The sequence below is a fragment of the Aotus nancymaae genome, unplaced genomic scaffold, assembly GCF_030222135.1.
Source record: "Aotus nancymaae isolate 86718 unplaced genomic scaffold, 86718_ANA_hifiasm-v0.15.2.pri h1tg000016l, whole genome shotgun sequence".
NCBI lineage: Eukaryota > Metazoa > Chordata > Mammalia > Primates > Aotidae > Aotus > Aotus nancymaae.
Window position 1 is genome coordinate 30998236 of NW_026988428.1, and position 27468 is coordinate 31025703.

A 27468-nucleotide genomic window follows, 5' to 3' on the forward strand; every position below is an offset into this window, starting at 1 on the left:
ACCCCAAGTTTGGAAATAAATAGCAGAAACTTTAAAGATGACCAAATGGGAAACAGAACAATTCACGAAGAAAAGAAAATTCTACAAGGTAAGATACAGAAAATATTCAAACTCAGCTGAAACTCCTGAAAACAAAATGACTTAGACTGAATGACTTCAAGTAAATAACCATCTAGTCAGCCACGCGATAAGGAGGGAAAACCCCGCATGCGGAATATAAACCACTAAATCTGCATTATAGACAATGCAAAACAGGCAGCAGGCAATGCAGCTGGGGCACGAAGAGTTAACAGAACCACATTTTTCCAGTTAGTAGTCTCAGATGAACTTCTTTACTACCCAACCAATTTCACGAATTCCTAATTACTACCTAACAGGAGCTGAGGCTGGGCATTATGTGAAGGATAAGTTTACAACTGTCATGATTTCATTTCTGCAGGTTGCCCCACCCCATGAAGAAATACTAATTTTTAGCATAATATATGGAAGAATAAAATATCTTCTTCTTACCCTCTGAGCTTTTGCAAGTTCTTCTTTTAGTCGTTCATAGCCCTTTTCTCTAACTTCCAAAACAGATGGGCTTCGTAAACGAGACAGACTATCAGTACTCAACCCAAAAATATCATTGCTGCCATCGCAAACCTCTGTTATAGTAGCACCCTGTAAAAACTCTCTCTCTGCATTATAGTTGTCCTTTCTTGTAGATAATTTAGTTAACCCAACTGTGACTCCAGAGGTAGAACAAGGTGCTGGGTCTGTAACATGAAAGCTGTAAAGGAGAGAAATATTTTTCAGGAAATACCAGCATATGCTCAAATAGAACTGTCTTACACACACAGCTCTAGACTGTACTACCCAATTTGGCAGTCTCTATATTTAAATAAATAGTATGTCCTCAGTCATATCAGCCACATTTCAAGTGTTCAACAGCTACATGTGGTTAATGCCTATCATCTATATTAGATAGCACAGAAACAGAACATTTTCATCAACAAAGAAAGTTCTACAGGACAGTGCTACTCAAGAACAAGGGTTAACAAACTACAGCCTGCAGGCTAAACCAAGCCTTCCACCTGTTTTTTATAAGGCATCAATGAGCCAAGTATACTTTTCACAATTTCAAATAGCTGAAAAGAAATGTATGAAAGAATATTTTGCAACATATGAAAATTAAATGACATTCAAAATTCTGCATCCATATATAAAGTTTTATTGGAGCACAGCCACTCTCATTCATTTACATACTGCCTATGGCTGCTTTCAAACTCTAAAGGCAGAGGTGAATAGTTAAAACAGAGACTGTATGGCTTGCAAAGCCTAAAATATTTACTATCTGGTCCTTCACATAAAAAGTTTGTCAACCTCTATTCTAGAACATTATCATGTATTTCTTTACATAGGCATACTTATGGTATTTAAATTTTCTAAAAATAGTAAAACTTAAAATACAGTAACTCAGCAAACTGTCCATTTAAAAAAATAATCCAAAATAAGTGATTTAATTATTTCCTACCTGATATTAGATATTTCTGCACAATTTAAACGTCTGGGGGATGAATACACGGGTTGTGTAGGAAGTTCAGAAACATCTAACGCATTTGCCTGGATAGGTACAGAGCATAAAGCTGAAGGGTGTGGCCGGTAGATGACACTTGGTGAGGTAGTCTGCTCTTGAGTTCCTGATTCACACACACCAAGAAGGTCCGGAGAAGTAGGTGAAGCAAGGTTTACTTCATGGAAGCCTTCCAAGGGATCATTAGCCATAGCAAAAGCCTCATCATAAGATAACCTATGTTAAAACAAAAAGCAGATACTTATTTTTAGATAAGATTTAAAACTAAATTCAAATGTATAAATTATAAAATGTGTTTATAACAGCTCATCATAAATTATAAGCTTACAATAAATGAGACTTTTTTAAAAAAACCACAATCACATGGTGGTACACGCCTGTAGTACCAGTTACTTGGGAAGATGAGGTGGGAATATTGCTTGAGCCTAGATGGAGGCTGCAGTGAGCCATGATCAGAACCCCGCACTCCAGCTGGGTGACAGAGCAAGACCTTGTCTTCCCAAAAAAACAAAAACAAAAACAAAACACCATAATCACTTAACATTAACTTAATGATCTCAGAGTATAACTGCTACAAAAGGCAAATAATCTAATTTAGAAGAAACCTGAAAGTGATAAGTAATGCTATTAATGTGAGAATAATCAATTAATATGAGGAATAAAATTTGCTTAATTTAAAAAAATATTTTAAAATTATTAAATGTTCATATTAAATTCTCTCATTGAGTATACTATTTATGAAAATATAACAAACAAAATCTAACAGTATTATGTAATCTTAGACTCAATAACAATTATATTATGCTGTGAAACTCTTAAAACAATTTTTTTAACAGAGAACACTTTATTTATCATGTACATGTTTGAAGGTACATACACACTGTGAAATTGGCTAACACTAGTTAATTAAGAATTACCTCACGCCATTATTTTATGATGAGAACACTCAATATTCACTCTGCATTTTTCAAGAATTTACAATAAATCATCATGAACTATAGTCATCCTGCTGTACCACAGATCTCTTGAATTTATATTTAACTTTATTATTATACATGACCTTGGTTAGAGTAAGTAGAAAGGCAGTAAAGACACACACATACTCTCTCATACCTGTCACCCAGATCATGAGACTTAATATTTTTGAGCCATTTGAGAATGTTTCAGACATGATGCCCACTTAATATCTCAGTGTATACATATACACAGTGTGTGTGTGTGTATCTGTGTATGTGTGTGTGTGTGTGTGTGTGTGTGTGTGTGTATCTAAGCACAAGGATATTCTCCTATCTAACCACAAAATCATCATCAAAATCTGGAAGTTAACGTTGATCAAAATTAGTAACTAATCAATAGGCCCCATTCAAATTTCACTAATTGTTCCAATAATATCATTTATATGTACAGTATCCAATCCTGAATCATGTGTTTCATTTCTATAAGCTTTAAATTTCTCCTCTGATGGTCTTAGAATGGGGATAACACTAGTCTCTCCCTTGTCCTAGTTGCTGTGAGGATTAAAGGAGACAATCCATGTAAAGTATTTTGTAGAATACTATGTACCTGGCAGAGAGTCTGGCCTCAATAAACCTGAATTATTATAGCACAGTCATTAACAATACCACATATGCTTCAGCTTCTCCATAAAAAAAAAAACAGTTCATGTAACTATTCAACTACATCACAAAGTTTACATGGAAACGAACAAGTGTACCACTCAAGTTTTTCCTTTGAAGAATTCAAAGCCAAATGACATATAAATTCTTCATTGATTTTCCACTGTCTGCTGAATACAGACCAAACTTATTAGCCTAAAAAGTAAGGTCTTCTAGGATCTGAACCCAATCTCTCTTTCCAATTTTTTCCTTCCTACGATAGTGCTTTGACAGTTGTGAATGATACCTTCCTGGAACTTAAAAAATGCCAAACAGGCCAGGCTTGGTGGCTCACACCTGTAATCCCAGCACTTTGGGAGGCCAAGGCAGGAGGATTACTTGAGGTCAGAAGTTCAAGACCAGCCTGGCCAACACAGCAAAACCCCACCTCTACTAAAAATACAAAAATTAGCTAGGCATGGTGGCGCACACCTGTAGTCCCAGCTACTTGGGAGGCTGAGGCCGGAGAATCATTTGAACCCAGGAGGCAGAGGTTGCAGTGAGCCCAGATCATGCCACTGCACTTCAGCCTGGGTGACAAACTGAGATTCTGTCTGAGAAAAAAAAAGGCAAACGAAACCACTAATACAGCACATCATTTCTTCCATAAAATACAGAAGTATTCATTTGTTAAACTAGCTGAAAAATTTAACTCTCAAATCCTTAATAAAAGGTGCTAAAAATAATACAAGTACTGTAATCCCAGCACTTTGGGAGGCCGAGGTAGGTGGATTATGAGATCAAGAGATCAAGACCATCCTGACTAACACAGTAAAACCCAGTTTCTACTAAAAATACAAAAAATTAGCCAGGCGTGGTGGTGCACGCCTGTAGTCCCAGCTACTCGGGAGGCTGAGGCAGGCAGGAGAATCACTTGAACCCAGGAGGCAGAGGTTGCGGTGAGTCCAAATCATGCCACTGCAATCCAGCCTGGGTGACAGAGCAAGACTTAGTCTCAATAATAATAATACAAGTAGAGAACAAAAAGATTTCAGTAAAGTTGGAAGATGGCTGATTCAGTATCATTTCAAAATTACAAATTAGTATGTGTCACAGACTTTCTAGCATATAGACAACCCAAAGCGCAACAATTCAATCAACAAATGACAAATTTCAAATCCAATGAACTGTTTATTAATAGTAAATGGTTTATGCCTCAAAATGAAACTAGTCCTTGTTTTTTTCACATAAAATATTCACTATGCCAAATGAAAGATGAGATTAATAAGGAATGTAAGGTGTTTTTCACCTACATTAAATAAATTTATTATTTTTTCATCCAAAAGAATTTTCATTTATTCATAATTCATATAACTACATACACCAAGAAAACAGTTATATATTCAAAGTACATAATTCATTTTCACTTGAATATAGTTCAAGCAAGTACACTAACCAACTTATTAGCATAAAAACCCCTTGTATTACGTTTACATTAAACTTTGACATTTTAATCAGTAACTATTTATGATTCTTTCTTCTATCCCATATACTTTGAATTCACCTCTCTATATCCTGAAGGTTTACTGAATCATAAAATGTAAAAGCATTTGCATCTCTGGAAAAACAAAATAGTATAAATCCTATGCAGGAAAATTTAGCAATAACTGTAAATGACATTGAACCTGTGACCCAAATGCCATTCCTGGGTCTTTATCCTAAAGATAAACTGGCAAAATGACAAGCAGCACTCTTTGTAACAGCAAAATACTGACTTAATGAAGCACTGCACAGATATAAAATACATATCCATATATCGCTATGAAGTGACCTTGAAGATATACCAAAAATTAGCTGGGCATGGTGGTGCATGCCTGTAATACCAGTAAGTTAAAAAACAGGATAACTGTGTACAGTATACTACCTTTTATCTTAAAAAGAATAAAAATATGAATTTATATGCACGTGTGTGTGTGTGTGTGTGTGTGTGTTTTAATGGAAGGGCTGGGGTTCAGTGGATCACACTTGTAATCCTAAAACCTTGACCCACAGAGGCAGGAGGATAGCTTGTGGCCAAGTTAAAGACCAGCCTGGGCAACACAGTGAGACCTTGTCTCTACAAAAAGTTTTAAAATTAGCTGGGTGTGATTGGGCAGTCCTACAGTCCTAGCCACTTGGGAGGCTAAGATAGATGGCAGAATGGCTTGAGCCAAGGAATTTGAGGTTACAGTGAGCTTTGATCATACCACTGCACTCCAACCTGAGTGACACAGCAAGACCCTGTCTCAAAAAAAATAGCAAGCAAAAGAAGAAGAGATAATAGAGTGAAAAGACATGAAAGTTAGACTTTCTTCTGAAAATACCTTGCTTTACAGATTTGATTTTGAGCTTAGAACCATGTAAACAATAAAACAAAATTAAAGTTTAAAAAATAATCCCTAAATATAAAGCAAGTAAATTTGTGTACTGAGATGGTTGCTTAACTACACAGAAAAGAACTACTTCAAGTGATTTTCAAACATAACAATATAAATATATATCCCTAATGGAATGTATTCTAAAACCAAAAGGAAGTGAAAAAAGTTATAAACTATTTTCAATGTTAATAATAGTAGCAATATTAATACTATTATTCTAAAATTGTGTTATAAGATGAAGCAAATAAGTTATGCTAATGTCATCTGGAACTAAGATTTTCAGCAAATTAGAAAAACTAAAAAAAAATTTAAAATCAAAGAATTAAATCCTGGAAGCCTAAATTTAACTCAGAAACACCAGAAAAAAAATTCTAACTTTATCCAATGAAAAGGCATAGCAACACTGACCAATTCAGGAGCAATGAGCACCCATGTACTCAGAGTAATACCACATCCTCCAAAAAAGAACACAGGCTCCTAGAGAAAATGGCTGATTCTAGCCTGGGATAGAAATGTACAAAAGGACCCTGGAACATCTTGTTATACCAGAAAGCAAGTACACTATCAAAAACTACTGGACTGATATCAAAAGGACTCCCACTAACCAAAGATGGGACAATCTGAACATCAAAAAGGATAATATCTGCAAAGAAATGAAAGGCAAAAATTTTTTAATCCATGAGGTCATAATGACACTAAAAATAAAGCAAAGTACCTCACTGGCCTTTTTTGATTAATGCTATGCAACCAATTCATTATTTTCAAAATAGGTAAATAAAATGAAGAATGAAGTATTTATCTTGCTTTCCTGTACATCAAGGAACTGAATGGCTCATGAGAAAAAGTTCTTTTTAAAAGTTCCATTTAATAAATATAACTTTGGAATCTTAATGAAATAATGGATTTAGGGCAGTAATGATTTAAATAACTATTAAAACCACAAAGTAAAAGGTTGTTTTGTTTGAGGAACTTTAATGAATCAGAATGACAGTACCTGAACTCACTGATCACATCTTGTCACAAAAAGGGAGAAAATCAGACATTATGTATTTATGCGGTAAATAAGAAATGAACATCACTGACATTAATGAAGCATTTGGCCCCTCTAGGGAAAAAAAAAAAAGAAAGACCCCAAACCAAACAAGTCTCTTGATTCATCAGTTTATAGTAAATACAGAGGAGAAAGGAACATGTTAAATAACACCACAGGGAGAAAAAAAAAAAAACAGCGGAATCTAGACTTAAACTCTCCTAAACAAATCTCCTGGTTTTTCCAATAAACTGTAAAAAATTTAAAAAAAAAAAAAAAGAAGTAAAGAGAATTTATAGACTTAAGAGAAATAATTAAACACAAGAATCCTTGTTTGGATTCTTCTTTGAATAAACCAACTGTAAAAACAAATTATGTTATTAGGAATTACAGTTAATTTTAGGGGTAACAATGGCATAATGGTTATATTTTTTAAATCCTTACCTTTTAAAGATATACATTGTAGTATTTATATATGAAATAAGAAGATTACTTGGATTTGCTTCAAAATAATCCAGGGAGAGAGGAAGGGAACGGGAGCCAAGCAGCTGAGTCATTCAACTACCAGCCCCAATCTCACAGGAAATTAAGGTGGCTTCCCCCATAACAACTAGTGTTTGTTGAGCACTTACTGAATTTTAAGTATAGTTCCAGTGCACCTACAGTTGAGGAAACTGCAGCTTAGAGTAAACAGAAGGAAAGCCTGCAGTTATTAGACCCTATCGACCAAGCTCTTAATCACCATCACATACTTACTACTGTAAGTAGAACTGCTTTGTCATTCCATTGTTCCACTGTTCTACTGAAAATGTTTCTCTTAGTTTTGAATTAAAATCCCTCATGCCTGCAACATTAACCCTATTTTTCCCACATATAAACACAGGATTTCAGCCCTTCTTTCGACAAGTATTTACTAATGACCTAATCTATGCGAGTCTCTGGGGAAAGAAGATGAACAATCTACTCTGCCTTCAAACAGCCTAATAGAGTAGGAGACTGACAAATAGAGGCAATGATACATGATAAATGCCATGGAAGAGTCAAACAAGCTCAGAGACCACATGGGAAGGACAAATAAATCAGAGGCAAAGAATTCCCGAAAAAATAAAGACAAAGAAAAAACTTAAATAACAAGCAGGAAATGTGAAACACAAAACCTTTATAAGGGCTTTCCAGACATGTCCAATGTGTGAAAGCAAAACATTTATAGAAAATGCAGATACTCCATTAGCTGGAGCACAAGCTATGAATACAAAGGACAAGCCTCCAAGAAAGGCAGGTTTGAATCCTGCTTCTGTCAAATTACTGAGACAATCTGAGCCTAGGTTCTCTCATCTGGAAATCTATGCCTTTATTTTGCTACCTAACAGGATGAAAATTAAGAGAGATAATACTATATAACAGCAGTCCCCAACCGTTTTGGCATCAGGGACCAGTTTCATGGAAGACAATTTTTCCACAGACAGGGCAGAGGGTGGGAGGGGATGATTCTGGGATGAAACTGTTCCACCTCAGATCATCAGGCATTAGTTCTCCTAAAAAGCATACAACCTAGATCCCGCACAGGTGCAGTTCACAATAGGGTTCGCACTCCTATGAGAATCTAATGCTACTGCTGATCCAACAGGAGGCGGAGCTCAGGTGGGAATTCTCGCTGGCCGGCCACTTACCTTCTGCTGCTTACCTCCTGCTGTGTCACCCAGTTCCTAACAGGCCACAGACCACTACTGGGCCACAGACCACTACTGGTCCACAGCCAGGGAATGGGAGCCCCTGCTATACAGCACTCAGGACAAAGCCTCTAAGCAATGTTTCTAACCTACAATTTATTTAAATACATTTAAATAATGTTTAAATTCAAATCACTTCTGAAAAAAGGATTATTTTGAGATTAAATTTAATCCCTATTTCAAGCATGTGAAATTTCCATAAAATGTAATTTAGCTGGTAATGAGCAGCCAATCTCACTGGTCTGAAAACCTTTTGCCCTTTAAATATATGGAAGCTTTGGAGAGATCCAAGATGGCCGAATAGGAACAGCTCTGGAGCGCAGTTCCCAGGGAGAGCAATGCAGAGGGTGAGTTACCATGGCATTTCCAAACGAGGTACCAGATGCATCTCAATGGGACTGTTTGCACAGTGGGTGTAGCCCAAGAGGGGCGAGCAAGGCAGGGTAGGGCGCTGCCTCACCTGGGAAGTGCAATCATGGAGGACCCTTCTCCCTACCCAACAGAGGCCATGTGGGGCTTTTCCATCCTCTCCAGCACTCCGGTTCAGATACTGTGCTTCTCCCAGTTTTTGCCACCCACAGATCAGGAGATTCCTGGGCTGAAAAGTGCCACCAGGTTTCCAACATGGCTGTTTCAGCCTGTGCCCTGGGTTTCCGCACAAAAACTCACACAAATCTCAGTGGCCGTTTCAACTGGCGCCTACAATGCCTGGGAGACAGAGCTGCCCATTTAGCTGAAAAGAAGGGGGCTGAAAGCAGGGGGCCAGGTGATCTGGCTCAGTGGGTCCCATCCCCACAAAGACCAGCAATCTGAAATGCTCTGGATTCAGAGTTTCACAGCAAGCACAGCTGGACCCAGGACAGTCCAGCTCTGTGGGAGAAAGGGCGTCTACCACTACTGAGGCAGTGTATCACTACAGAGGCAGTCTGTCACTACCAAGGCAGTTGTAACTGTACTTCTGTAAACAAAACCGCAAGGAAGTTTACAAAGCAGCTGGGAAGAGTCCACGGCAGGTCGGCAATGCCTCTGCTGGCAGACTGTGACTAGACAACCTCCTTGCTGAGCAGGGCATCTCTGAAAAAAGGTGGCAGCATGTCAGGAACTTATAAATAAAGCCCCTCCTTCCCAGGACAGAGCACTTGGGAAAAAAGGCAGTTATGAGTTCCGCTGCTGCAGACTTAAAACGTATTTGCCCAGCAGCTCTGAATGGAACAATGGAGCTCCCAGCACAGCATCTGAGCTCTGATAAGGGACAGACTATCTCCTCAAGCGGCTCCCCGACCCCCACAGATCCAAAGAGGTACCTCATAAAGGAGAGCTCTGGTTGACATCTGGCGAGTACCCTTCTGGGATGAAGATAACAGAAGAAGAAACTGGCAGGAACCCTTACTATTCTGCAGCCCTCGCAGGTGATTCCCGGGCAAGCAGGGTCTAGAGTGGACTTCCAGCAGTCCTGTAGCAGAGGGGCGTGACTATTAGAAGAAAACTAAAAAACAGAAAGAAATAGCTTCAACATCAAAAAGAGGACATCCACTCAAAGATCCCAACTGAAAGTCACCAACTACAAAGACCACAGGTAGATAAATCCACTAAGATGGGAAGAAACCAGCGCAAAAAGGATGAAAACACCAAAAACCAGAATGGCTGTCCTCCTCCAAGGGATCACGACTCCTCACCAGCAAGGGAACGAAGCTGGATTGAGAATGAGTCTGATGAATTGACAGAAGCAGGCTTCAGAAGGTGAGTAATAACAAACTTCTCTGAGCTAAAAGAACATGTTCTGGGAGGCCGAGGCGGGTGGATCACGAGGTCAAGAGATCGAAACCATCCTGGTCAACACGGTGAAACCCCGTCTCTACTAAAAATACAAAAAATTAGCTGGGCATGGTGGCGCGTGCCTGTAATCCCAGCTACTCAGGAGGCTGAGGCAGGAGAATTGCCTGAACCCAGGAGGCGGAGGTGCGGTGAGCCGAGATCGCACCATTGCACTCCAGCCTGGGTAACGAGAGCAAAACTCTGTCTCAAAAAAAAAAAAAAAAAAAAAGAACATGTTCTAACCCAACGCAAAGAAACTAAGAACCTTGAAAAAAGGTTAGACAAAATGCTAACTAGAATAACCAACTTAGAGAAGAACATAAACGTCTTAATGGAGCTGAAAAACACAACACGACAACTTTGCGAAGCATACACAAGTTTCAACAGCTGAATCAACCAAGCAGAAGAAAGGATATCAGAGACTGAAGATCAACTTAATGTAATAAAATGAGAAGGTAAGATTAGAGAAAAAAGAGTGAAAAGAAATGAACAAAGCCTCCAAGAAATATGGGATTATGTGAAAAGACCTAATTGACATTTGATAGATGTACCTGAATGTGACAAAGAGAATGAATCCAAGCTGGAAAACAGTCTTCAGGATATTATCCAGGAGAACTTCCCCAGCCTAGCAAGGCAGGCCAACATTCAAGTCCAGGATATAGAGAACACCACAAAGATATTCTCAAGAAGAGCAACCCCAAGGCACATAATCGTCAGATTCACCAGGGTTGAAATGAAGGAAAAATGCTAAGGGCAGCCAGAGAGAAAGGTCGGGTCACCCACAAAGGGAAGCCCACCGGACTCACAGTGGATCTCTCGGCAGAAACCCTACAAGCCAGAAGAGAGTGGGGATCAACTTTTAACATCTTTAAAGAAAGAACTTTCAACCTAGAATCTCATATCCAGCCAAACTAAACTTCATAAGCGAAGGAGAAATAAAATCCTTTATGGAAAAGCAACTGCTGAGAGATTTTGTCACCACCAGGCCTGCCTTACAACAGCTCCTGAAAGCAGCACTAAACGTGGAAAGGAACAACCAGTACCAGCCACTTCAAAAATGTACCAAATGGTAAAGACCATCGACACAATGAAGAAACTACATCAACTAATGGGCAAAACAACCAACTAGCATCAAAATGGCAAGATCAAATTCACACATAACAATATTAATCTTAAATGTAAATGGGCTAAATGCCCCAGTCAAAATACATGGAGTGGCAAATTGGATAAAAAGTCAAGACCCAACAGTGTACTGTATTCAGGAAACCCATATCATGTGCAAAACACACATAAACTCTAAATAAAGGGATGAAGATTTACCAAGCAAATGGAGAGCAAAAAGAACCTAGTCTCTGACAAAATGGACTTTAAACCAACAAAGATCAAAAGAGACAAAGAAGGGCATTACATAATGGTAAAAGGATCAATACAACAAAAACAAACGATCCTAAATATATACACACCCAATACAGGAGCACCCAGATACATAAAGCAAGTTCTTAATGACTTAAAAAGAGACTTAGACTCCCACACAATAATAGTGGGAGACTTTAACACTCCACTGTCAGTATTACACAGATCAACGAGACAGAAAATTAACAAGGAATCCAGGACTTGAACTCAGATCTGGACCAAACAAACCTAAAACATCTATAGAACTCTCTACCCCAAAGCCACAGAATATACATTCTTCTCAGCACCACATCATACCTACTCTAAAACTGACCACATAATTGGAACTAAATCACTCCTCAGCAAATGTAAAAGAATGGAAATAATAACAGTCTCTCAGACCACAGTGCAATCAAATTAGAACTCAGGATTAAGAAACTAACTCAGAACCACACAACTTCATGAAAACTGAACAACTGGCTCCTCAATGTCGACTGGATAAACAATGAAGTGAAGGCAGAAATAAAGATGTTCTTCGAAACCAATGAGAACGAAGACACAACAAACCAGAATCTCTGGGACACATTTAAAGCAGTGTCTAGAGAGAAATTTATAGCAATAAATGCATGAGAAGTGAGGAAGTATCTAAAATCGACACCCTATCATCAAAATTGAAAGAGCTAGAGGAGCAAGATTAAAAAAAAAAAAAAACTCAAAAGTTAGCAGAAGACAAGAAATAACTAAGATCAGAGCAGAATGAAGGAGATAGAAACACAAAAAAAACCCTTCAAAAAATCAATAAATCCAGGAGCTGGTTTTTTGAAAAGATCAAAAGAATAGACCACTAGCCAGATTAATAAAAGAGAGGAAAATCAAATAGATGCAATAAAAAACAATAAAGGGGATATCACCACTGATTCCACAGAAATACAAACTACCATCGGAGATTACTACAAACAGCTCTATGCACATAAACCAGTAAACCTGGAGGAAACGGATAAATTCCTGGACACTTGCACCCTCCCAAGACTAAACTAGGAAGAAGTTGAAACCCTAAATAGACAAATAACAAGGGCTGAAGTTGAGGCAGCAATTAATAGCCTACTAACCAAAAAAAGTCGAGGTCCAGACAGGTTCACAGCAGAATTCTACTAGACGTACAAAGAGGAGCTGTTACCACTCCTTCTGAAACTATTTCAAACAATACAAAAAGAGGGAATCCTTCCCAAATCATTCTGTGAGACCAACATTATCCTGATATCAAAGCCCGGCAGAGACTCAACAACAAAAAGAAACTTCAGACCAATATCCATGATGAACACAGATGCAAAAATCTTCAATAAAATACTGGCAAACCGATTGCAAGAGCACATCAAAAAGCTTATTGATCACAATCAAGTAGGCTTCATCCCAGGGATGCAAGGCTGGTTCAACATATGCAAGCCTATAAACGTAATCCACCACATAAAAAGAACCAAAGACAAAAACCACATGATTATCTCAATAGATGCAGAGAAGGCCTTCGACAAAATTCAACAGCGCTTTATGCTAAAAACTCTCAATAAACTGGGTATTGATGGAACGTATCTCAAAATGATAGAAGCTATTTACGACAAACCCACAGCCAATATCATACTGAACAGGCCAAAAATGGAAGCATTCCCTTTGAAATCTGGCACTAGACAAGGATGCCCTCTCTCACCACTCCTATTCAATATAGTATTGGAAGTTCTAGCCAGAGCAATCAGGCAAGAAAAAGAAATAAAGGGTATTAAATTAGGAATGGAGGAAATCAAATTGTCTCTATTTGCACATGACATGATTGTATATTTAGAAGATCCCATCGTCTCAGCCCTAAATCTCCTGAAACTGATAAGCAACTTCAGCAAAGTCTCAGTATACAAAATCAACGTGCAGAAATCACAAGCATTCCTATACACCAATAAAAGACTAACAGACAGCCAAATCAAGAGCAAACTCCCATTCACAATTGCTACAAGGAGAATAAAATACCTAGGAATACAACTAACAAAGGACGTGAAGGACCTCTTCAAGGAGAACTACAAACCACTGCTCAAGGAAATAAGAGAGGACACAAACAGATAGAAAAACATTCCATGCTCATGGTTAGGAAGAATCAATATTGTGAAAATGGCCATACTGCCCAAAGTAATTTATAGATTCAATGCTATCCCCATCAAGCTACTTATGACCTTCTTCACAGAACTGGAAAAAAACACCTTAAACTTCATATGGAACCAAAAGAGAGCCCGCATAGCCAAGTCAATTCTAAGCAAAAAGAACAAAGCTGGAGGCATCACACTACCTGACTTCAAACTATACTACAAGGCTACAATGATCAAAACAGCATGGTACTGGTACCAAAACAGAGATAATGACCAATGGAACAGAACAGAGGCCTCAGAGGCAACGCCACACATCTACAACCATCTGATCTTTGACAAATCTGACAAAAACAAGCAATGGGGATAGGATTCCCTGTTTAATAAATAGTGTTAAGTGGCTAGCCATGTGCAGAAAGCAGAAACTGGACCCCTTTCTGACACCTTACACTAAAATTAACTCCTGATGGATTAAAGACTTAAACATAAGACCTAACAGTATAAAAACCCTAGAAGAAAACCTAGGCCAAAACATTCAGGACATAGGCATAGGCAAGGACTTCATGACTAAAACACCAAAAGCATTGGCAACAAAAGCCAAAACGGAAAAATAGGATGTAATTAAACTCCAGAGCTTCTGTACAGCAAAAGAAACAATCATAGAGTGAACAGGAAACCAACAGAATGGGAAAAATTTTTGCAATCTACCCCTCTGACAAAGGACTAATATCCATAATCTACAAAGAACTAAAACAGATTTAAAAGAAATAAAAAAACCCATTTAAAAATCGGCGAAGGATATGAACAGACACTTTCAACAGAAGACATATATGAGTCCAACAAACATGAAAAAATGCATATCATCACTGGTCATTACGGAAATGCAAATCAAAACCACATTGAGATACCATCTCATGCCAGCTAGAATGGCGATCATTAAAAAATCTGGAGACAACAGATGCTGGGGAAGATGTGGAGAAACAGGAACACTTTTACACAGCTGGTGGGAATGTAAATTAGTTCAGCCATTTTGGAAGACACTCTGGCGATTTCTCAAGGATCTAGAAATAGAAATTCCATTTGACCCAGCAATCCCATTACCAGGTATATACCCAATGGATTGTAAATCGTTCTATGATAAAGACACATGCACATGTATGTTCACTGGGGCACTGTTCACAATAGCAAAGACCTGGAACCAACCCAAATGCCCATCAACAATAGACTGGACGAGGAAAATGTGGCACATATACACCATAGAATAAATACTATGCAGCCACAAGAAATGATGAGTTCATGTCCTTTGTAAGGACATGGATGAATCTGGAAACCATCATTCTCAGCAAACTGACACAAGAACAGAAAAATCAACCACCACATGGTCTCACTCATAGGCAGGTGCTGAACAATGAGAACACATGGACACAGGGAGGGGAGCATCACACACTGGGGTCTGTTGGTGGAGGTTAAGGGAGGGACAGCAAGAAGTGGGGAGGTTGAGGAGAGATAACATGGGGAGAAATGCCAGATATAGGTGACAGGGAGATAGAGGCAGCAAATTACCTTGTCATGTATGTACCTACACAACAATCCTGTATGATCTGCACATGTACCCCAGAACCTAAAGTACAATTAAAAAAAAAAAAAAAAATATATATATATATATATAAATGTGGAAGCTTTAAGATTTATTTCATATGCAATGTCTTTATATGAGTAAAATAAACTGCTATTTTTAAGCAGTACTTTTTGCAAAAGCAATGAGTGATTCAAAAAGAACTAATTTCAACTGAAGATTATCCCAATTAATAAATCAAACTTGGCAAAGATCAATATGTAAAAAAGATGATCACGTTAAATTCTACAGGTGAATTACCAACACAACTTGGCTGGTCTTATTCCTCAGCCCCAGGTAACAAAGCCAACTGCTGATCACAAGAAAAAGCTGATCAAAACAATTCGCTTCTGATCCCTAATAAGCATTTCCTTTTATTTTTTTCTTTCTGGAAGTCAGTATTATCACAGCAAAAACAACAGCTAATCTTTACTGAACTGAACGCTAACTACATGTCAGATAGTGGTGCTAAGAATTTTATACATATTAACGAATTGAATGAATGCCTATAAAAATCCTAAAAACTTCTTATAAAATTTTTTTCTAATTAAATAAATTTATTTTTTTCTATTTTTAAAAAATGTTTCTTGAAAACAAAAGGCATCCCTAGACAACTCAAGAAATCAGGATGAATTACTGGGAAAATATTTTCAATGAAACATCTGAAGAACATGAATAAAATGAATATACGTATTTTAAATGAAATCTAGCAACTTAATTTATATCAGTAGTCCAAAAGAAAAATAAAATCCATTTTTCCACAAAAAGCACATTCCCCTAATTTGGACTTACTTGGACAAATGGGAATCATAGGGGGATTATACTTTTAGAAAAAAACTAAAGCTGTGATTTTTATCTTTTTTCGTATTAATTTAATACACACATGAAAATTAAATAATTTTAATTCTATGTTTACTAAAATTCCTCAAAGCACTACCCTCGGAAAATAAATTATTTCCAACAAAGGAGGTAATATGGCAACAGAGCAGAGTAGAAACATCAGTACCTGCAGAAGAAAGCTAAGGCTCTTGATCAAGCTCTGAGTTCTATCTATGAACCTGGGCAGGTAACTTATCTGAGCCCAAACATCTTCATCTATTTCATTATAGAACTGGATCAAATAATCCTGGTAGATAAAGGAGTGTACTTATGTACTAGAAGGCAGGCCAACAGGGTGACTTAAACAATATTCACTACCTCACCAAAAAGCTTGTACTCTAGAATCAGCCTCAAATCTTGGCTTCACCAGTTACTAATAAAGTGACCTAGAGATCTAAGTCTCAATTTCTCATCTGAAAATGGAAATGACAGGCCGGACACTGTGGTTCATGCCTATAATCCCAGTACTTTGGAAGGCCAAAACAGGAGGGTTGTTTGAGCCCAGGAGTTTAAGCAACAACAAAAAGCAAGAGAGCAAGACCCCATCTCTATAAAAAGTGGTGACATACACCTGTGGTCCCAGCTACTTGGGAGGCTGATGTGGGAGGATAGCCTGAGCCAGGGAGGTTGAGGCTGCAGTGAACTATGATTGTGCCACTGCACTCTATCCTGGGCAACAGAGAGAGACCCTGTCACCAAAAAAAAAAAAAAAGAATGGGGGAGATAACTGTACCTATCTCCTAAGGTAGTCATGAGAATTAAAGGGTTTAGCACCATGTCTGACACTTATCAATTAAGACTGGCTGTTACTATCATAATGATCTCTAAGGCATTTCCCAATAGTTGCCAAATATTTTGATCATACTGTATCATCACAAACACTATCACTAAGAACAAAAGCAGTAATTGTTGTGTTTGGGTTTAAATATAATATTAAAAATTAAAAGCTTATTGTTTGAATGATTTTTCTCAAAAAAAGTAAACATCTACATATTATACTGTAGTATAATTTTGTTTTACTTTTATTATCATAATAGAAATTACCAGCACTTTGGGAGGCCGAGGCGGGTGGATCACGAGGTCGAGAGATCGAGACCATCCTGGTCAACATTGTGAAACCCCGTCTCTATTAATACAAAAAAATTAGCTGGGCACGGTGGCGCGTGCCTGTAATCCCAGCTACTCAGGAGGCTGAGGCAGGAGAATTGCCTGAACCCAGGAGGCGGAGGTTGCGGTGAGCCGAGATCGCGCCATTGCACTCCAGCCTGGGTAACAAGAGCGAGACTCCGTCTCAAAAAAAAAAAAAAAAAAAAAAAAAAAAAAGAAATTAAATATTCCAAGGCATGTCAAAAGAAAAGGTTTACAGATTATGTAAGCAGTATTTTCCTCTTTCTATTTGTTCACAGACAGTTGTGGAAGGGGGCAGGGAAGAAAGTCCAGATGCTTTTTAAATTCCCAAATGACTTCTTAATTTAACATGAATTATGAAAGAAATAGTTTCTGAGATTAAAAATGAGACTGCTACTTCAACAGCATATAATGAATTGAACTGATATAAATTCCATCAATGAGTTACAAATTCTATCACTTCTTTAAAAACCTTCAACATTTACTATATATATTTAATATTTATTTTATACATACATGTGATAAATTACATTTATTCTTGTTGGAATGGAAGAATGATTGCCAGTTTCAACTCTTCAGGGCAAATGCTGTTACTAAGTTCTAAGAATACAGGTACACATGAACTAAAGAGATTGTACACAGCCTCTACAAGCCACTGCATGATTATTCTGAGAGCTGTGGGGAGGGAAATGGGGAAAAGATAATGTTTCAAGGAGAAGTAAAATACAAGTCAGATTATAAATGCTGAGTACAAGTCCAGGAGATGGGCAAGGGGAATAGGATAGGACAGTCAAGGAATAAGGGTCTGACACTAACGAAAGAGAGAGTAGCAGAAAAGCAGGCTAGAGAGGCAGACATGTGACAGACCATTAAAAGCCTCCTTTAAAAGAGAAAATGTTCCTTAAAGTTTACCCTCAAGGGATGGTGAGATCTACATTTTAGAAAGTATACATGTATTGTAATGTAGTTATTTAAAAATGACTCCCAAGGCAATAAGAAATTTACTAGAGAGACTAGAGGCTGGTTAAAAAATAACTGTCTGATCTAATGCCAAGGTCATGCACTGGGACTAAGGGGATGGAAGCATATATACAGATGGAAAACATTCAGAACAGTTTCATTTATATTTATCCACAAATACACAATTATTACAGTTAATCTTCAGAGCATTCATTTGAAATGGTTCTTATCCCTATTTTACAGATATAAAAAACTAAGGCTCAGAGAGATTAATTTTGTCAAATAACCAAAAAGTAACAGAGCTAGTATTCAAATCCTGGTGTGTCTGACTCCAACACCTAACTCCACTACATCTAAGATACACTTAGAAGGTTAAATGGATAGGGAGTAGGGAGATGGGAATAAAGGTTAAATCACAGCAAAGGATCTCTAGGAAGTGAACAATCCTGGGTGCAACAAACCACCATGGCACGTGTGTACCTGTGTAACAAACCTGCACGTTCTGCACATATATCCCAGAACTTAAAAGTTTTTTTTTTTTAAAAAAAAGGGGAGGGGAGTGAACAATACAAACAGAATCATGTTTAATCTCTGAACCCTTCTTTTACTTTCACAAAGACAAAACTGAAGTTTCTCTAAAGCACTGCTATTGAAATGAGCATTTGCTACTGCTTTGTGTTCTTTCTATTCTTTTCCCTTATATTATTTTTGTTATTATTTCCATTTTGCTACTCTGCCAGAATTTAAGAATACTTATTCAGCTCCCTACAGGACTTGGGGGAGGAAAAAAAAAAAAAGCATACAAATCAAAATAAACAGAAACTTGTATTTACTATAGTAGCCATATTCCTGTGTATTTTTTTAAGTGTAGATATTTTATAACCAAGGAATTAGTGTTAATTTTTTTAAGTTTATAATAATAAAATCAGGAAATGTAGATTAAAATGAAAAAATAAATAAAAAACAAAGTTTGTAATAGTACTGCAGTTAACTGCTCTTATCTTTGGGAAATACATACTGAAATATCTACAGGTAAAACTATATAGGACCTGCAATTTGTTTCAAAATAATATAGAAGTGAGAGAAATAGATGGATGAGGACCTATCATTGCTGATGGTTACTGGGCTACATGATGGAAACTTTCAGGTTCATTATACTATTGTGTCTACTTATCTTACTTGAAACTCTCCATAATTATAATGCTCTCAAAAATAAAAGCTGAAGATCTGTTCAAATACTGTATAATAAAGGAGGAAAAAACAAAACAAGTATATAAAGTCATTTTTTCATTAACTTTTGTAATAATTTTAAAGTTGGCTTCCCAAACTAGCTTTTTAGTTATGACCAAAAAAATCACATTTATCTTTTAAGAAGCGTTCTGTGTTTATAAATGCAAATGTAATCGATAGCCCAAGGGCAAAATTAGTCAAACGGTCAATCAGGCTACACAACTTTCCCATTTTTATTAAACTAGACCACAATTAAATTTCCACTAATTCCACAACACCCTTTTTTTTTTTACATGCAGTCTCGCTATGTCATCCCAGCTAGAGTGCAGTGGCACAATCTTGGCTCACTGCAACCGCTGTCTCTGGAGTAGCTGGGATCAGAGGCGCCCACCAACACAGCCAGCTAATTTTTTGTATTTTGAGTAGAGATGGGGTTTCACCATGTTGACCAGTCTTGTCACGAACTCCTGACCTCAAGTAGTCTGTCTGCCTGGATCTTCCAAAGTGCTGGGACTACAGGTGTAAGCCACCGCACCAGCCTAATTCCATAATACTTCAGTGTACAATCTGACAATTGTAGATATGTTAGTTATTGCAGAGTGTTATGTTGAGGGCTTTCAGAAAATGCTCTAAATATATGAACTAATATTATGTTGTATTTAATTACAAATTTGTAATTATGCTAACATTCTTCAACTGACCATCCATCACCAAACAGCACGGTACCTATCAGGCCCAATGTTAAAGCTGTAAAATAAATAATTTTCATTCTTTTTTATATTTAATAAATTTTTGTAATTAAATATTACAAATAAATATATATGTAATTAAATACAAATATTATGTTGTATTTAATTACAGATATTAATAATTATTTGTAATTAAATATTAATATTTGTAACTAAATATTTAATTATAATATTATTTGTAATTAAAAATGTACTTAAAATTTAACAGAATTTAATATTTAACAGAAATATTGAAAAATCATTTTCCACAGGGACATAGTTAAAGCTGGAAACCATCATTCTCAGCAAACTAACACAGGAACAGAAAACCAAATACCACATGTTCTCACTCATAAGTGGGAGTTGAACAATGAGAACATATGGACACAGGGAAAGGAACGTCACTCACCCAGGCCTGTTGGGGTGTGAGGGGGAAGGGAAGAGACAGCATTAGGAGAAATATCTAATGGAGATGACGAGCTGATGGGTGCAGCAAACCACCATGGCACATGTATACCTATGTAACAAACCTGCACGTTCTGTACATGTATCCCAGAACTTTAAGTATAATAAAAAAAATCATTTTTGAAATTTTTCTTTCTCAAAAGTGGAAGCCTCATTTTGTATATCCTCTTAAGAATATATGTCAAGTAAACATTCAATAGGCACTGAAGTATGCACTGATTGAATAAATAAACAAGTCTTTAGAGAAGGAATGCATGGCAAAGCAGTGAAGAGTGGAGACAGTCAGGCTACATTTTTGCTGAAAAAGATAGAAATGAAACAGTAAGTACCTTGCAAGAGTATCAAAACCAGAGAAACGAGTTTCAGAAAACCTGAGCATTTTAACAGACTAACTTCAGAAAACCTTCCTTCTAGTTTTTCACTGACAAGCTGTGTGAACTGGTGCAAGTCATTTACTATCTCCAAGCTTCATTTTTGACATCTACAATGGTAGTGATATTATCTCCCCTGCCTACATTTGAGAAAATCAAATGGCATATCAATGTAAAAATGTTGTATACATTGTAAAGCACAATACAAATGTATTTTATAAAGATCTAAGAAAGAAGAAAAAAGTAATGGGGAGAAATAGCAAAAGCATACTGAGGGGTTTGTCTTATAAATCAGAACGGATCTTTATTTATCTTAGATAAAGGGGAAAGAAGAGGAAAACTAGTCTTTCTGAGGCCTATAGTTCAAATATTATTTTCCCCACAGGGAATTGATACAAATTTGCTTGTTTTTTCAAACTTATTTTGGTTTTTCTTTTATACTTTATCCTTGTCTGACAACCAGGTGCCCCCAAACAAATATTCAATACTATCACTCTTATCTGGGCATATCAAATTACAGTTCACTTATTTAAGCGGTTCTAAGCTATCATCTGTATGCTCCTTTGTGCTTATAGGGCATTCTCACATTTTTGAATAGAATTTCTTTATACTACTGTCAATTCATATACTTATTTGTGTATGCATCCATACCCCTCAGAGGAATTTCATCAACTGCCACTATGCTTATACGTACAATCCTATTGTTAACTACAAGCATTAATCTTTCATGAACTTGAACTAATTCAATAATTTTCATTCTTTTTCTTCTAAGTAATACCAGTTTATGGTTATAGTTATCTAATTTTGTGTTGTCTATATTCTAAGATAAATCAGGTTACTTTTTCCACTTTTCTCTAACCATGACTATGTATGATGTAAGCTTATAAAACTATCTCATTTAGTTGTAAGTTGAAAAAAACAAAAGCAGAAGGGAAAATAGAAACAGCAAGTTAATACTACCAGTTGTAGAAGTATCCCCTTTTTCCCTTCCTTTGTCCCTTCATTTCTCACTCAATGTTCATTTCAATTTCTACTGCTAGATCAGCTTCAATACATCCTAACATTCTTCAGCTGACCCACCATCACCAAACACAGCACAGAACCTATCAGGCCCAATGTTAAAGCTATAAAATGATGTAAGCCCTATTCTCAAAGCACTTGCAGACTAGAGGAAGAAACCACCTTGTCAACTAACATGGTTCTATGGCCCTAGAAACAGTTACAAATACAACACAAATATCAAAGCTCATTAATACCAAAAAAGAGGTATATACTAAGTATTATAAAAGCATAAAATTTTGAAACAGAATACTATCTGGTACAACTAAGGATAGTAGTACAAAAAAAGAGAAACTAGCTAGAAAGCAGTTTTCAAAGGCTCAGATTTTTTTTAGGATATCATATGCATAGTAGCCAATTTACTATCTTTTGTTGAACTACATCTTAATCAGAATCATACTGGACAAAAGCTTAGTTTGAAAAAGTGTACTCCTTCAGAATATCCTCAAAGCTTTCTCCCTCATTACCTCAATGCACAAATATCTCTACCCACTACCCATCTGTCCTTCCTCTCCACTACTCAACTATCCTAGTACTTTGTCTTAGTTGACATTCATTAAAATATATAAACTGCCTTCTAAATTTTGAAGAACTTATGAAAGACAGGGAATGGTTATAAGGTCCTACTTTCCATATTCTTTATAAATAGTTTCCTTTAACCCCTACTGTGACTTGCAGAGTAGATGCTCAATGAATATTTGATTTAAAAAATCTCTGGTGACACAATGAGAATTACATGTTACATTAATATTACGTATCTCATAAAAGCTAAATTAAAAACAGTTCTTGAGCATTATAAGCTACACATAAACAAGTGATAATGTAGTGATTATGAGCACACGATTCTTCCACATTACCACTTAAGCCATGAAGAAATGACAGAGTGTAGTGGTTAAGAGCACAGACATGGAAGACAAACTGTCTGACATCTAATCTAGACCTGTCACTTAATTAACTATGTGACCTTGGGCAAACTACATAAGGTCTCAGCATCTCAATTTTCTCAACTATAAAATAAGGATGAAGTATTATCTCCTGGCTCACTGTGAGAGTAAATGAGTTAGTATAATGCTTAGATGAGGACTTGGCATGATAAGCACTAGACTTAAAAGTAACTGTAGTAGCAATGCTGCTATCACTGTCATCAGAAAACCTGGGTATTTTTAAACCAAAAATACAAACGGTAACACTTGTTATCTGTGTGCCTCCTTATAGTTACAAAGCTCTTTAACAGAAAGTACACACCAGGAATGTAAGAAACAAGAGCACCAAGTTCCACTTTGGGCAGTCAGATACAGTTTTTAATAGTGGCTCTGTCACTGGCCATCTCTATGACCACTGACAACTAAGTAACTACAGACAAATTATTGCAACTTCCTTTTGTTGACTGAGTCTCACTCTGTCACCCAGGCTGGAGTACAGTGGCACCATCTGGGCTCACTGCAACCTCTGCCTCCCAGGTTCAAGCGATTCTCCTGCCTCAGACTCCTGAGTAGCTGGGATTACAGGTACACACCACCATGATCGGCTAATTTTCCTATTTTGAGTGGAGACACGGTTTCACCATTTTAGTCAAGCTGGTCTCGAACTCCTGACCTCGTGATCCACCGCCTCGGCCTCCCAAAATGTTGGGATTACTGGCGTGAGCCACCGCGTCCAGCCAAATTATTGCAAATTTCTAAGCCTCCATTTCCTGATTTGTAAAATTTGATAAACTTGTATCACAGGAATGTCCAGAGGACTAAAGAATCAAGGTACCGAAAACAAGCACACACAGTGCCTTGCACACAGTCAAGCTCATGTTTGTTCCTTCCCCGCTTCCCCTCATCTCTAATGGAGTATCTTATTAATTCCTCATCTCACTATTAGGAAGTTCATATTAGTTGAAACATAAACAGCAGAATATTAGCGATTTCAATCTAATAGTATTTCCATTGACAACTGGAGAAAATAAGCTCAAAGAGGTTAAATGATTTACTCAAGGTTTATGCATAGTAAGTGATGGAGCTGAACCTTAAATAATTTTTCATTCACCCAGCTCACTAATTTGTTCACTGAGTCCTGCTGAGGAGAATAAAGTATACTAACTACCATAATGCATATAAAACTACTGTAATCTACAAGGTTTTTTTCCTGCCATGTTTAAAAAATGTGGTGAAAGATTTCTAAGAACCTTTCAATTTTAAAAATTATTTGTAGAGGATGTGTGTGTGTGTTGGGGGAAGATGAGAGTTTAGGGAAAATAAAAGATAAAGTATATTAAAGGAAGCATATGGTTAACTACACTAATTCAAAAAGTACAATAGGATCTATTCAGAAATCCCACAAAGCAGCTAAACATCAAATAGCCATCCTGGTGAAAGGTTACAAGTATTCAATACCACAGAAAAGCTGTTTGCCAAACACACAAGGAAGAGTTATATTAAACACCTTGGTTCACAACATTACTGTAATGGAAAAAAAAATGCAAAGGCTTTTCCTCTAATCATTAAAAAAAATAGACTACTTAATTGCCTGTTTATTTCTATAAATTCCACAAGGGCTTTAGGATTAAATCACATAAACTGTATCTGGAATATAATGTCTGTCCAAACACGAAAAGTCCTATAGAAATGCACAGTACTAGTAAATAAATAACAAATGGTAACAGAACAAGGTTCCATAAAACTGGTGAAATATTTAACAGTATCAAGTATTTACTATGATTGGTCTACAACCCTGTTCTGCCTCTTTTCTCCTTGATTTGTCATTTACCATTAAAAAAAAAAACCTTCATGAACAACAAAATGAGAAAAAGGATAATGAACAAGAACTGGGTCTTTCAGTTGATTTACAATGGACCAGTTTTGCTGTAATCCTCTTATGGGCCCCTCCAATTATGCAATTATTCCACTGCAAGAGATTACAAGGCTGTTAACCCGACACTGAAAGGAAGAGGTTAGGGGGAGGGTAGCAGGAGAGTGTATAACAGGTAGCCTCCGAACAGGCAACATTTCCACGAAACTAAATTGCCTCTAGGGAATCAGTACTAACTCAGCGCTCCTGTCTTTCAAGACCTTACCCCTTAGCCATTGCAGAGATCTCTTTTTTAATCCCATAACAACCAGCAACTCTTCAGTTGCTGCGGCTTCTACCCAGCATCATCATCACTTCTGGAGCCAGGAAGCTCGCGCTTTACCGGACGGTCGAGACGAGTAGTCAATGCTGGGAGGGCAAAGCCGGTGCAATCCCACCCGTGCAGCTCGTCTCAACTCCCCGGAACACGAGGCGGGCTGCACGGAGATCCTCGGCGCGACTCCGGGCACCTGCCCGTAATTTCCCACCAGGTTTCACCGAAACCTCCCGAGGGTGACCTCTACGCCTCGGCACGGTGCCTCGCGCGTCGTTTCCTAAGACTGGGGCACGAAACCACCACAGGTCCACAGCCACTGCCTCGTCCACAACCCTGCCGCGCGGTGGCCGATGTTGTGAGCGGCTTCCGACTTGCTCGGGAACTCTCTTCACCCACTTCGCGACCCCGGCCCTCCTCTCTCGACCGCGCCCGCGCGCCCGCCTCCAGGTAACCCGCCCGGCTCTGGCTCCCCGCCCCGGGCGCGCGGGACCACGCAGTTAATGAGTAACGCGCCCTTGCCCGGGGGAGAAGCCGCCGAACGACGCCAACTAGCAGCCCAGAGGGTGGCCAGCTGACCCGGGGCGCCGAGGCCCCCACACGCCGCCCCCAAGGGCCCGAAGCCCGAGTGCCCAGGCGGACAGCGCGCTCGCCGGGCCGGGGCATCCCGCCGAACCCCCGCCGCCTGCGACCTCCACGGCGCCGGCACCTGCACCTGCCGCGGCCGCCCCTCCCGGCCGACTCGCGGGAGGCGGGCGCGCGGGCGCCGAGGGGGTGGTGCTCCACGCCCCGGGCCTCTCCCTCCCGCGGCCCCACTCACCTGACTAACGCACCGCGGCCGCCGCCGGCGCTCAGGGCCGCTCGCAGAGCCGCAGAGAGCGCGCCCCGAAGCAGCGAGAGACGGAGGACGGAGGCGAGCCCTTCCCGCTACACTCCGTGGCGGCGGGCTCAAGGCGCCGGCAGCTGCTAAGGGAACACAGGACTGCGCCTGCGCCGGGAACGGGGCCGGGACCGAGAGCGGCAGATCCTCACTGAGGGAGGGCGGGGAGGAGGGGGTGTGGCCGGCAGGGGCGGGGCGATCCCTGCTTGGGGCCTGGGGGCGGACGCGTTTCCGCGCCCCCTGGCGCCAGGCGGGGCTCGTCGCAGGTGTCACGGCCCTGGCCCCATGTTCCTCCGCGGGCGATTTCCCTGGGAACGAGCGCGGGCCGGAGAGGCGGCCTCAGGTTTACTTCAAGCATGTTGGGCTCCCCAGGAAGGAGAAGAGGCACCTTCGCCGTGAATTGAGGACTCCTAGAACCAACCTGAGACTCCGTGGCCATATACACCTTACGACGTGTGTGTGGCGGCGGATGGGGGGGAGGAATCCTGTAGAACCCAGATCCCACCATTCCAGCAACTGCCAGAGCGTTCGAGAATGTCTCGTCTGTACCTAGGTGCCTTATCTCATCTTTTCTGTCAACTGTTTTATCAAACTTGCACCCCACTTTAGGTCCTCCAGGAAGGAAAAATACAGAAAGAGCCAAGCTCCCAAAAATCAGAAAATAAAGAGGCAGTCATCGTATGAGTTTATGTTTAGCAAAAGAGAAACGTGCAATTTATGTGATACACATATTGAATAGGACTATCATTCTGGGTATTAATCTCATCTATTAGAGGCAGTAAAGAAAAGTAGACTATGTGTATGGCTGTTGGAGTCAGAATTATTGGGTTTGAGTCTGCCACCTGCTAGCTGAGTGATCTTGGGCAAGTGAATCTCTCTATAGCCCCAATTTTCTCATCTGTGAATGAGTATATGAGAACCTGCCTCACTGAGTCATTGAGAGTTTAAATGGCTTAATTCATGTAAACACTTTGTGTACTTCGTGACACCGAGTGCCTAATGAATATTAGCTGTTATCATACTATTATAACTATTGCCATGCATCTATAATCCAGAAACCTTGAAAGTCAGTTTTTCTTATTTTATACCCCATCATCAATATATCACCAAGTCTTATTTATCCTAATTTCTAAATAATTCTTAAATCTATCTTATCTGATACTCATTGCCACTAGAAATGACCCTTCTCATTAATGGACTCCTAACTATTCTCCCTTACACCACATAGCTGGTCATTCATTCATCAAACATTTTACTGCACTCCATCTGTGTGCCTCCTGTTAGACATAGGGACAGAGAAACCATTACAAAGTCCCCACCATCCAAGGACTCAAACCTACATAGGGAGACAAGTATGTCAATAATAGCT

General features: G+C 38.7%; 1 protein-coding gene across 3 annotated transcripts in view; it reads right to left on the bottom strand.

Annotated features, from left to right (window-relative positions):
- The window catches only part of RAB3IP (RAB3A interacting protein), a 76282-nt gene extending 50224 nt beyond the window's left edge, over positions 1–26058 (bottom strand). The window contains exons 1-3 of one of the 3 annotated variants that reach the window (XM_012441351.2): positions 26040–26058; positions 1514–1789; positions 511–769 (exon numbers count right to left, since the gene is read on the bottom strand). In XM_012441351.2, coding sequence (XP_012296774.1) covers positions 511–769; positions 1514–1764 — 510 coding nt within the window. In that variant the 5' untranslated portion in view covers positions 1765–1789; positions 26040–26058. Of the gene's footprint in view, positions 1–510; positions 770–1513; positions 1790–25171; positions 25623–26039 lie in introns of those variants that run through there. The other 2 variants (XM_012441350.3, XM_064376994.1) reach the window with 2 other exon arrangements.
- Between the last annotated feature and the right edge of the window lie 1410 nt (positions 26059–27468).